This window comes from Falco punctatus (assembly GCF_963210335.1).
Source record: "Falco punctatus genome assembly, chromosome: 15".
NCBI classification, from domain to species: domain Eukaryota; kingdom Metazoa; phylum Chordata; class Aves; order Falconiformes; family Falconidae; genus Falco; species Falco punctatus.
In genome coordinates this window covers 10,985,812-10,998,195 of record NC_137595.1, presented here as the reverse complement: position 1 = coordinate 10,998,195, position 12,384 = coordinate 10,985,812, and the positions used below count along the sequence as shown (strand labels likewise).

General features: G+C 56.5%; 1 protein-coding gene across 9 annotated transcripts in view; it reads right to left on the bottom strand.

Annotated features, from left to right (window-relative positions):
* The window catches only part of DLG3 (discs large MAGUK scaffold protein 3), a 79,745-nt gene that overhangs the window by 26,477 nt on the left and 40,884 nt on the right, over window positions 1-12,384 (bottom strand). For 6 of the 9 annotated variants that reach the window (XM_080365948.1, XM_080365952.1, XM_080365954.1 and 3 more), the window contains 5 exons: window positions 12,307-12,360; window positions 4,672-4,722; window positions 1,469-1,593; window positions 809-978; window positions 323-459 (listed from right to left, as the gene is read on the bottom strand). In XM_080365948.1, coding sequence (XP_080222074.1) covers window positions 323-459; window positions 809-978; window positions 1,469-1,593; window positions 4,672-4,722; window positions 12,307-12,360 — 537 coding nt within the window. The remainder of the gene's footprint in view (window positions 1-322; window positions 460-808; window positions 979-1,468; window positions 1,594-4,671; window positions 4,723-12,306; window positions 12,361-12,384) is intronic. The other 3 variants (XM_080365953.1, XM_080365959.1, XM_080365958.1) reach the window with 1 other exon arrangement.

The window sequence follows — 12,384 nt, the reverse complement described above, 5'->3', positions numbered from 1 at the left end:
CTGCAGGCAGGAGGGCAGGCAGGAGGGCAGGCAGGAGGGCAGGCAGGAGGGGGGGCCAATGCAGCCCTGTGGGAGTGGAGCAGTTTCCCACAGGGTAGGTGCCATAGTAGCTCCAGAGACAAGGTCCTGTCTCCGTGGGTTTGACCCTCCTGCCTGCAGCCGGTGCTGCGCCTGTCCCTCCAAGACCACCGTCCCAGTGGGGACCCCAGGGCAGAGGCGCGGAGCTGCTGGCGGGAGGGGTGCTGGGGTTCAGGATTGGCACTGAGGCATGGCGGAGGCTGCCCAGCTTTGCACTGCAGCTGGCTGTGGGCATGGGGCTTACCGCGAGCAGCCGGTCCCCGATCTGCAGGCGCCCGTCCTTCTGGGCAGCACCTCCCTCGATGATCTTGGTGATGTAGATGCTGTTGTCCCCAGGGATGTGCTGGTTCCCAATGCCCCCTGCAATGCTGAACCCCAGGCCTGAGGGGGAGAAAGAGGTGAGGAGTGAGGGACAGATGGACAGAGCCCTGGGCTGGCCCCACGGCCCCACTGCCTCACTGGGCTCCCACCCTGCCCCAAACCTGGCAGGCGATGGGCCACTCTGCTGCTGTGCGGGGACAGCACAGCTACTGCACACTGCACTGTGGGGCTGTCCCACACCCCGTGCCCCATAGCATCCTGCACTGCTGGGCCACCCTGCAGCCTCCTGTACCATGGCGGTGCCAACTCCTGCCTTGTACCCTTCAGCATCCCACACCAAGGGGTCACCCCACACCGTCCCACAGGACAATGGGGCACCCTCGTCCTGTGGACAGAGTGAGGGGTTCACCTTTGGGGCCCTTCATCAGGTTGACCTCCATGATGGTCTCTGGTGGGGGCTGCCGGCGGCGCACCACGAGCCGCACCACAGGGCCCGCTTCCTTCAGGGCCTCCACAGCTTTGCTGTGCACCACCTCGGAGACGTCCACGTCGTTCACCCGCAGCACACAGTCATTCACCCTGCAGGCACAGAGTAACTCTAAGATCCCCTGGGGAACCGCCAGCCCATGCCACCCTCCTCCGGACACCTCTACCACCCTCCTCTGGCTGCACGGACCCTTCTGTGGAGGAGAGCTGCTCAGGATGGCCAGATCCTGCCCTGCCAGGGTGAGAGTGGGGTCCTCTCCAAAGGGAGAGGCAGTGGGGCTGGTCCCCATGGTATGACCCTGGTGGAGATGGGAGACGAGGGGAAAGGCTGGATCCTGCCCCAAGCCACACAGGGAAGGATGGGAACCACAGCCTGGCACAGGAGGGGAGAAGGGGAGGCAGCGGACAGGAGGCTGGTGGCAGGGGACCATGGGCATTCCTGCACTGATGGGACGTGGCTGTGGGGAAGGGAGAGGGAGGTGCTGGGGACCATGGCAGGGGAGGGGGGCAGCAGTTGCCTAGAACATCCCTGGGAAGATCCTGGGTGACACTGATGGGACAGTTCCCCTGGCCCTGTACTCACCCCAGACGGCCGTCCATGGCTGCTGCTCCCCCGGGGATGATTTTGGTGATGAAGATACCTGGGTCATCTGGAACATGGGGGTTGTCGATTCCTCCTGCTATGCTAAAGCCGAGGCCGGAGTTACCCTGTGGGAAATCAAACACCGTGTCTTTCCCCGGCGGGCAACCGTTTGCTGCTGGCCCTCCTGAAGCTGTTTCCCCCAAGCTGCAGCTGGCCGGGGCACAGGAGCCCTTACAGCATCTGTCAAGCCCCAGGGTACCCGGCTCAGGGGGCAGAGGGATGCGCGGCCGGAGGGGAGGCCAGTGCTCATCAGCTGAGGCACTCGGCGCAGCAGCGCGGAGCACCAAACAGATGGAGCGGGAGAGTAGGAGCCGCCAAGGACCTCCCTCGCCACCGCATCTCCGCTGAGAGACTCTGAGGCAGGCAGTGAGCTGGGGGAAGAGGGGGTGGTCCTTGGCGGAGAAAACCTCCCCTTGCTGGCTGCTCCACAAGAGGAGACACTGATGCTGCAACCCGCACGGAGCAACAGGGTTTGTGCCAGTCACCAGCATCCCACCCCTGCCCCCCACACCCTGGGATGCAGCCCTGGCATGGAACCAACCCAGGGAGCAGCAGTGCTGATGCCAAAATTTGCAGGATAGGGTGGAGAGGGCTGTCAGAATGGCGTGGGGTCTCCAGTTCTGCCTCCTCTTCCTCCTGGACACACTTGGAGCATCACTTGAGCTTCATGCTGCTGAAGTTTGCCCAGGGGGAATGCAGGGGCCATGCTCTGTCTCCAGCCCCATCCCGGCAGCATCCCAGGACAAGCAGCCATGGCCCTGCGCTGCCTCTCCCACTTGCAGGATCCCCATTAGTGACACACTCACAGGCGCTGCTTCCAGCTCCATGCTTGATGCAAGTGGACAATTCCTGCTTTTTCTGCTCTGCCTTGAAAATCAGATGGCTCGTTGCCTTGTTTTCTCATGCGGAAGAGCTGACACTTAGTCACATCCTACTGTGCCTGCCTCTCTCGTACACAAACAGGCTCAGGCCAAGCGCTCTCCCGGCTGCCCACAGCCCCAGTGCTCAGCATGGGGCAATGGGGAGCTCTGCCTTTCTGGGGGACCTGTGGCCAGGAGGGTCACACCGGAGCTCAAGCTCTGCGGGATCATCTAGCACCAGCAGCTGGCTGGGGTTTGTGCTTGTCCTCAGCAATCTGGGCTCAGCATCAGCTCTTGCAGAGACGCAGAGGTCTCTGCTCTGACTTTACACCACCCATGACATAGCACATGGCGACTCCAGGAGCCACCATGGCCTCTCACTACAAGCACTCCTGGATGTCTCCTGCCGGCTGGGATTTGACAGGCAGTGACAAGGAGGCACTCGGCAGTGAAAGGCCTGAGGCCGCTCTCCTTCCTCTAACCTGGATTCTGATTACCCTGTTCCCAGATCAAAAAAGCTGCTTACTGTCACTACAGACCCAGCCTGGCCCCAGTAAGGCAGGTGAGACTGTGCAAGATGGTCTCCAGCCATTCGTTGTGCCTGTCTATGGAAGCTGCTAGCTACAAAACCTGGAAACGATTAAGGAGGCGTTTATTTTCATTTTGATAAACATTGAAATGGAGTTCTAGGGATTTCTTAGCTGGTATTGGATTTGATGTAGACATGGGGGCAGCTCCTGCTGCCAACACATGTATGGTGGGTAAACCCAAACCCATGTCCCTCTGTGGACAAAGTTTCCTCAGTTATTGCCCCCAAAATGCTGCTGTATTTGCCCTTGTCTTTACAACAAGGACAAGGATTAATAACAGTGACAGAGAAGCAATTCTGGGGTACAGTCTGGGAGCTGAACACCCCAGGAAGGGGACAGCCTCACCCACAAACACCAGAGTGCTTCTATGGCAGGAAGATGGAGCTGCTGGATCCCACTGGACATCAGGTGAAGAGGGAGGACCTGGAAATGGTCCACGCTGGTCCTGGCTGCTAAGCACTGAAATTCCCTCATGGTTTTTCGCTGCAGAGAGGGAATCACTGCCTGGGGCTTTGAAGTGGGGGCAGCAATGAGTGCTGCCTCTCCATTCAACCCTGCCAGCTCCCTCCCTGCTCCTGCTGTGGGCTGAGGACAGAGGATGCTCTGAAGAACCCCTGAAAACAAGGCTTTTGCCTCCGATTTGGGCCCGGAGCAAGAAGCACTCAGCACAAAAAGGAAGGATCCCCTGGGCTGGTTTCGTCAGGCACGCCGGGGAAGCGGTGGGTGAGGCGGCAGCCCCAGATAACCTTCCGTCCACCCACCTCTGTGATGCAGAGACAAGGGGAGGAGGGAGATGACTAAAAGCAGGGAGGAAGAGAATAACGAGTGATGTGTCTTCCCCTGCGACGCTGGCCACGCGGCGTGGCCAAGCTGCCCGGCGTGGCAGCAAGGAGGAGGCCAGGCATGCCACAGAGCGTGGTGGGCAGCCTCTCATCCCGGCTGTCCCCGCTGGGCAGGACTGTGCCCACCTCTTGGAGCAAACCTTGGGCCAGCTTTACCCACTCCCTCTTCATCCCTGCTGATCCCTGGGTGCCAGAGGAAAGCCCTCCCTGCCCTGAGTGGTGTCAGCTTGCCCCTGGATAAACCCCATCTGTGGGGGGAGCTAATTTTAGCCACGGCCAGTGTGTTGCATGCCACCACCTCTGTGTTGCCATCAGACAAGAAAATGCTCCAGCGGAAACTCCCCATTGTGGTCCAGTTTACTAGAAATCCTGACCTTACAACTTAGCATCCCCAGGCTGTGTAGCCCAGAACGATGGGGAGTCCGGTGGCAGGGAGGCTTCTGTCCCCTGTGCCCGGCTCTGGGGTGCACCTGCCTGAACACCTGCATGAGCAGAGTTCCCTGCACCTCTATTTTCCAGCAAAGGCAGTGACAAAACCTCCCTGCTGGCTCCACGCTGGCATGTTTGTGGGGGCGAGGGTGTGAATGAGGGAGGCGAGGGAGAAGTCCTCCTCCCTCCCTTCTGGAGGGGTCTGTGGTGGGGAGGAGCAAGCCCGCCTCTCCCTGTGCCGTGAGGGCTGTGTGGGGAAGGCAAGCGCAACACCCCTGAAAGCCCCTGTCGAGAGCAGGGAGCAGAGACCAGCCTCTCCCCATCAGCTGGCGCGGGGATTCGGGGGGTGACGGTTGCACCGGTAGGAGGGTGAGTGGGAAGAGGCAGCAAAGGCTGCTGGTGGGTGAGTAAAGAGCACTTACCCTTTCCAAGACGATCTCCTCATATTTGAACATCCCATCACTGCCGTTCACCTGGGGAGAGGAAGACAGTGTGTTACGGCTCTGTGCTGGTGCCAGGGGGATTTGCTTTACCCCTCTGATAGCTGAATATCGAGAATCCAACCTAAAAGCTGCACCATCACCACTGAAAAAACCTTAAATGCAATCACTCAAGCCTGCCCTGGAATTAAACCATGCGCTGCTTTTCTTTCTGGGCAGGAGCCAAAGCCCACTGACTTTAATGCACTTCAGCGCAAAGCCTTTATTCTCTCAGCTCATTTCTCCAGCCATGAAAAGGAACACAACCGAAGGCACAAAAAGAAATAACGCCTTTGTTACGCAGCGTGTAATTAACCTCGGGAATTCACTGCTGCAGGAAGGAAAGAAAGGGGGTCGGTCCATTTAAAGGAAAAAAGAATAATATCTGTACGTAATAACATAATAAGCACCTTTAGCAGCTTATATCTTTTAAATCTTTCAGTAGCATGATTGTGTTAACAGGGAATTCAGAATAATTTATTCTACCAAATTAGTTGGGTGCAAAGGAAATGAGGTGTGAGTGTGGGGCACAGTAAGAGGGGAAAACATAGTGATGCCCTTTATATAAGAAAATGGTGTAGCCTGTCTCAGTGCTGTACACCACACTGATCCCCACACTTAAAAATCTTCCATATCCAGAGTATCAAAGCGGGGCTCTGGGAAACATAATGGATTGAAACAAAAGGGATGCAACTGTAAGCTCTAAAATAAGAAATGGTAAATGCACAAGTCAAAAACTTCCATTTTCTCCATAAGCAACAATGCACAGGAAAATAAGGTGGCAGTTTCACTCTAGGTCAGCAGGATGAGGCCATAAACAGCTGCCGAGGTCTAAAATTTAGAAAGATTTGCAAAGCAATTGGCTATTGGAACATCCAGAGATGTCACACTCAACAGCAACAGTTTTGGAGGAGACCGGACTCAACCTCATACAATTTGAGTCACTCTGGCAAACAAGGGATGGGACGCGGGCAGGTCTGCGTGGCACAGAGAGGTGATGGGATCCAGGGCTCGGCAGGCAAACACCTCTCCCATCATGCAGCCCTCCCTCTGCCTGTGGCCCCTGGACGACATGCAGGGTTCCTCATGTGGATTTTATACCCAACATTAATTGATGGCTCGTAGACTGTATGGAGCCACTTTCTGTATGCATTCCATATCCCAAACCAGAGCTGCCATGCCTTTGTTTGGACACAGGTTCCCTTACCTGGCACCAGCACACCAGTTATCCCCTGCTTGCCCAGTTCCCTGCTACCCACCTCCACGGAGGCACAGCCCAACCGTCTTCCAAAACCCCACGGTGCTGGGTCGTTAGATGGAGGGGACAGCAAACATCATTTATGCTAAAGCCATCGCCTGACATCGTGGAAGAAAAATCAGCAATGCAGCTGTGAGGCCCTATTTATAGGTAGGAAGAGGAAACAGGAGTTTTTCTAGGTGGGAATAATCAGGTTCTCAGGTGGAAGAGCAGTTCTGCATGCCAGGATCTGGGACACCTATGATGCATGCACCCTCATCCCCTGCCTGGTTCAGCCGTGGTGAGGCCAAAGCAATCCCACACACAGTTGTGGGTACCGCACTTCAAGAAGGATGAGGTTGGGGAGAGTCCGGAGGGGTGAGATGGGACAGGGGCTCCAGGGAACACAGGCTGAGAGGGTTGTCCCTCCTAGGATGTGCTCTGTGTCTGGTACCTCTCAGCCGTGGGAAGATTACAGGGCACAGTTCAAGGTCGGGGCATCCAGATGCTCCAGTATTAGAATGCTCCCTTAGGAAAGGCTTAGGTCAGCTCTTGAACAACCCCCCTAACAGAATCCCTCTGCAGAAAAGCACCGGGACTAGAGGGATTAACCCACAGCAGGATCCCCGACAGCCTCAGAGGGACACGGACATGTGGCCAGTACCACCTCCTGCCACGGCACTGCCCTGGGCTGTGCTCCCGCTGGCAGGGGGGCATTGCTTCCCTCACCACAGGCTCCCCCTCTGCCATGGGTTGCCTTTCCCTCCTCGCATCCTACCTTACTGACTAATCCTGAGTGGAGCCGGCTCGTCGGCCCGCACCGCCCTCACAGCCTCCCTCGCCGCAGCCTCCGGGCTCATCTTGTCTCCGCAGTTGGTAGCCCGGTGCGTGGGGAGCGGCACCACCTCTCCCGGGCTTTCCAGCAACTCGGATTCCTGGCACCCTTTGCTACTACACACATTGTCCTCTCTGCTTTGGCATTCAACACAGTTGCCACACAGCCAGCCATATGCACACCCACGGCCGCAGAGGAACAGCACATACATACCTACAGGATGGGGACATGCAGAAAACTTTGACAATCTGTGAGCCGCAGAGAGAGCCAGCAGCGAGAGCCCCGCCAAGCGAGCGGCAAGCACCCGGGGCACAGAGACACCCCAGCATGCAACCCTGCCAGACACCCTGCTGCCAGGCAGGTACGTTTGGGGGATCCCCACTCCCCAAATCTTAGGGCTGCCAGTGCTGAGCAGTGTTTTGCATCGCTCCCTGAAAGCGAGCTGTGTCGGCGCTCGCCCGGCGCAGCGTGTGCTGGTAGCAGCCTGCTCCAGCTGGGCACGCCAGGGTCAGCCAGGCCTGACCATGAAGTTTTAGCTCTGATTATGTTTTCAAAATCCGTGCAACAGAACGCCAGTTAATTGCATAAGGAAGCCAAACGGAGAACTTAATATATACCATGTAACCAAGGGAACGAGCCAACAAAGCAAACGTTCCAGCATCGGAAAATTGAATACCAGTCACTCACTGACAGCAAAACCTCCCCACGGCACCCACCGGAGCCACCGCGACCTGGCTCTGCCACGGCTGTCTCCCTTCTCCTGCTCCAGTGCCCTGCACTCCTCCCCAGCTCCCACCCGGGGCTGTCTCCGTAAAGGGCTACGTGGGGAGATGCCCGGCCCCATCACACCCAGGCACAGAGAGCGCACCCCACCCTGCTCCCGTCTCCCCATGTAAAGCCTGCAGAGCTGGAGGGGGTGCTGGGGGCTAATTAGCTGTTCCAAGCATATCCTGATCCTAAGCGCCCTCTGATTTCTCATGGAAAAGAGTGAGGGTATTATTTTCCAAGCCCTTCCCACACAGCAAGCCCACCTGAGGGCTCAGGAAGAGGGTCCCTTTGCTGGCCTTTGCTTCCCTTTCGTGTTTTGAGCAGGAGGGAAATAGTTAGCTATGATGACATTTAAATCATCAACAGAAGGCTGCAGAGTTAACACTCATTTGATAAACAGAAGAGCACACACACCTTCCAGAGCTACTGCAAGCTGTCTGCAGGCTCTGCCGGCCAACACCGCACCAGCGCACGTGGAATGTGCTTTGCAATTTGCTAGAGAGTCAGAATTTGGTTTTGGTTGTTGGTTTTTTTTTTTTTTTTTTTTGTTTTGTTTTGTTTTTTAAATAAAAAGAGGCCAAATTTAGAAGACTAAGATGGGGTTCCTCAAACCCAACCTAAATAGCCCACCAGGCTGCAAGAAGAGGATATCCTGCAGGAAGGATAAAGACACCCACAGCCACTTTTGGAGCAGGATCTAGCCCTTATCTTGTGGTTAGGACATGATGGGGACAGGCAGTGGGACCTGGTGGTGGAGCAGCCACGTGCCAACACAACGAAGAGAGTCTGAAGGCTGGAGGGTCAACCCTCGGCAGTGCCAGCTGGACACAGGGGCGGAGGGTACCTGGTGATGCCCCATGCCCCCAGCAAGGAGAGCAGCCCCATGCCAGGGCAGTGGGTACAATGGGCGCCTCCTCACTGGCATGGGTACTGGCAGCACTGGTGAGGGAGAGCTCTCCTTGCCTCTACATAGCAGGGGACCCAGAGAAAATAGGTCAAGAACTCCCTCCCTTCACATCTCTACATCTATGCATCCTGCTGCAGCACCAAGATCCACCAACTTGCTTCCAGCTGACCCCTGGCCTCAAGCCTTTTGTGTGCACTGCCCACAGAGTTGGCCATGTGCACAAAGTAAATAAATGCCTTATTTCTGGTCAGCCTTTGCCAGAGGGCCATGGGGACAAGCCTGCTGAGCTCAGGCAGAGGGAAGGGGTGTGAAGCCTGACAGCCCCAGCACACAGCTGGGAGGGCTCCCCAGCCACGCTGTCCGCAGGAACTGGCAGTGGGATGTGACACCACCAGCACTTGGGACCAAAGTGTGAGGGGCAGTTTAGTTTTGATTTTTTCTGTTTTTTTCAGGCTTGTAAGCAAGTTTTTCCCTGCTCAAAGGCACAGGACCATGGTGGCCATCTCTGCTGCCCCCACCCAGTGGCAACTGTGACTGGGGACCCTGGCAGCCGAGTCAGCACTGCACAAGGAGGTTGCGTCTGCACTCACCAGTGGCAAAGCCTGGGGCTCCCGTGGCACTTGCTAGCTGGGATCAGGCCTGGGAAGCGCTTGGCTTCCTCAGACCTGACTTTTAGAGACTGAGGAGGTGGTGGCACCCCACTTCTGGGCAGTGAGGCACCAGAGGAGGGCTCCAAGGACCCAGACTGTGAAACCTTCAACTCCTCAAGGGCTTTGGAGCAACCTTCCCTGCTCACTTCAGGACTGCCTGGCAGCAGCTGCTGTGCACCCTGGGCAGCAAGAAAGAAGTTGTTTCAGCTTCAGAGAGGCAGCTCTGAAAAGCAGAGACCCCATCTGCCACAGGAGCTGTGCTTCTGATGGTCCATCTCCCCGCTATGGACCTGCTGGGCAAAATACACCAAGGGGTGAAACCGAGCAATGACCTGGAGCTGGCACAGGTGATCCCCCCCAGCACCCATCCTGATCCTTCAAGGGATGCTGTTAAAACTGCGGCAATGTTATAAGAATTTTTACAGCCTGGGGGTGCTGGGCTCTGCACAAGCCACAGGCAGCAGAGCTGAACCCCAGTGATAAGTGGGGCCCAGCGCTACAGCTCGTACCTTACGGTGCTGCTGGTGCCACATGCTTTTGTGGATGGAGGTGGGTGGACAGAGAGAGGACTGAAATGTAGAGCAGACTTCTTGATAAACAGCCGGGGCCAAATTCAGCCCAACAGCTAGTCCAATGCAATCAATGGAGCTAGAACAGGAAGGAACTAGACTACATCCATCTGTTTATCATTAAGGAAAGCATTGAATAGTTAAGTAATTAAAGACTAGAAGATGTGACTTTAACCCTTCCAAATACACACTGTACCAACAGGCTTCAGTTTTTGGGTTTGTAAAAAAACATGCTTCCCGATTTGCCATTTTGGTGTACTCTTCTGCAGCAAGCCCCTGGTGTGGCTCCTGCTGACCTGGGACAGTGCCAAACGGGAGGTCTGGTGGTGTGTTTTCTCTGGAGCCTGAGGAGCCCAGCACCCTGGCGAAGGAAAGGATGGAGCAGGGCTCATTTCTGTGTTGATATGACATAAGTAGAAGGCAAAAGAGTTTCCAGGCTGGAGGTTGAGAGGAATTAAAGTGAGCTGTCTCCCCTGGTCTGGGCACAGGCTCCTCCAGGCACCCTGCAGGCAGCACATGCCTGGGTGCGAGGATGGTGGTCCTCACTCCACCCAGCAGATGACACAGTCTGCCCCTTCTTTTTGACCACCGCAGGGGAGCTCCACCCCCGGCACGTGGTGCTGGGATTGGATGGATGGGGTAGGTGACTGCCATCCCCAGAGTGATGCTGGTACCGGCCAGGGGTGCAGAGCACCCCCGAAAACCCATCCAAACCCAGTCCATGGGCTGCAGGAAGGGAGGTCCCATCCAGCACATCAAGAAGGAGCTGTGACCAAGGTGTAGGGAGAAAGGATGGACAGGGATATGGAGCTAATGAGGCGGAGGGAGAGGGGGTGAGGGGGATATGGAGTTCATGAGACGGAGCGGGGGAAGCAGCCAGGAGGGCAGGAAAGTGGAATGCACTGCGGTGGGAGAAGGTGGCCGCTGGCCCCATGCAGCCTGGCTTCTGCAGGGCTTCTGCTGTGTCTGAGGTGGCACAGCCTGTCTTTGGGCCTCTGGCTCACCTCTTGCTGCCCTTGGGCACACAGGCAGGGAGGAGGGACAGGCACAGCTGGAGCCTGGCAAAGGATGTAGCACTGGTGGCTGCAATGGCAAGCAGGCATGTTCCTCCAAGGGAGGGAGGGTACAGAACAGACACGAAAGCAGACATCCCCAGGAATACCTTCCTGCCCTGCCCACAGCACACCCCTTCACTTGCTCCAGTCCAACTTTGTGTATGTCCTTCCCCTCCAGGAGACATCACCCTTTTCCCAGTTCCCTGTAGAATGGCACCAGTCAGGTAAGCGCAGAAGGCAGGCTGCAACATGGCCCTGCAGCCAGGGTACCCAGCATGCTGAGAGAAACCTCCAACCCCACAAACATACTGCCATGGCAATGCTTTCAGAGGAAGAAACCTTTGGAGACAGCAGCTCTCTTCCACCACATTCATACATGGCTGCTGGACCCAGGACCATCACACTGAGAGGCACCATCATCTTCCTCCCCAGTGCCAGGTGGCTTTGGTTCAGTACCCAAGGCATAATCAACCCATACAGCCAGGGTTGCAGAGGTCTCAGCTGGGCTTCCCTTCCTTTTCATAGCCCTGGCCAACCAGTCCAGCACAGCTCTGATGCTCCCTGACCCCAACAGGCTGTGGGCTGAGATCTGCAGCTCTTTACAAGGAAGGTTCAACCACCAAAGTCACCTGCAGCCCTCCATCATGACTCCAAAGACAAACCAACCCCAGTTCTGAAACCTGGTGCTGCTTCATTAATGTGGAAGGCAGCTGAAATCTGCTGCATCAGAAGAAAACTAGGTGCAAAGCACCCAGCCCTGACAAGCTGTCAGCTGAGCTCCCTTTGGTGAAAAAAAAGGGAGCATCCCATGAACATGGAGCCAGTGCTGCAGAAATACACGCTGGCCACCCTGCTCCCTCCATTCCCTCAGCAGGAATGATTCGCAGATGTTTTGGGAAGGGATGCAGCAGCATGCAAACCCTCTCTGCAACAAACTGGAGAGGATTATCTTTATACTACGCCAAGAGTGCCAAATGCACTGTGGCTGCAAACACAGCCACCAAGCACTGCTCAGCTGCTGGCAGCCGTCACTGGGAGAGGAGCAGCATCTGATAGGTCCTGCTGCCCTGAGGACCCGCAGCTGCAATGGCCATGAGTGCCTGGAGAGCCCTGCCTCCCTCCTGGGGATGCAGGGCTGCCAAAGTGGGCTGAGGTAGTGCAGAAAGGTAAGGGATGCCCCAACAGAGCCTCACAGCCACCCTTCATGTGAAGCTGATGAAATGGCTGGGGGGCTAATGCTGAACACAGCCAACCCAGCTCCCACTGCTCCTCTGATGCCTGATTACCCCACAGCGTGTCCCTCTGAGTGCCTCCTGCAAGGCACCCTCCATGCGCTGGAGTCCCCACCATTGCTTGCTGCTAGCCTTGGCTCTGCTCAGTGTCACCCAGCCCCAGTGAGGTTTAGGGGTGGGACGTGCTGTGGGGAGGTGGCATGGGTACGAGGCTACTCTGCCACCTCACAGGGCCTCCTTGGGCTGGAGGAGCCTCTCCTGCACTGCCAAGCAGGGGAAACACACCGCTTGTTCAAAGGAAGCAAAACAAAACCGGGAGACTTACAGAGAGCCCTTGTTCCAGCGAGTCTGTGTTCACGATAATGGGAGCAGGGTTGGCCTGTGAGGAGACAAAAGTGGGATG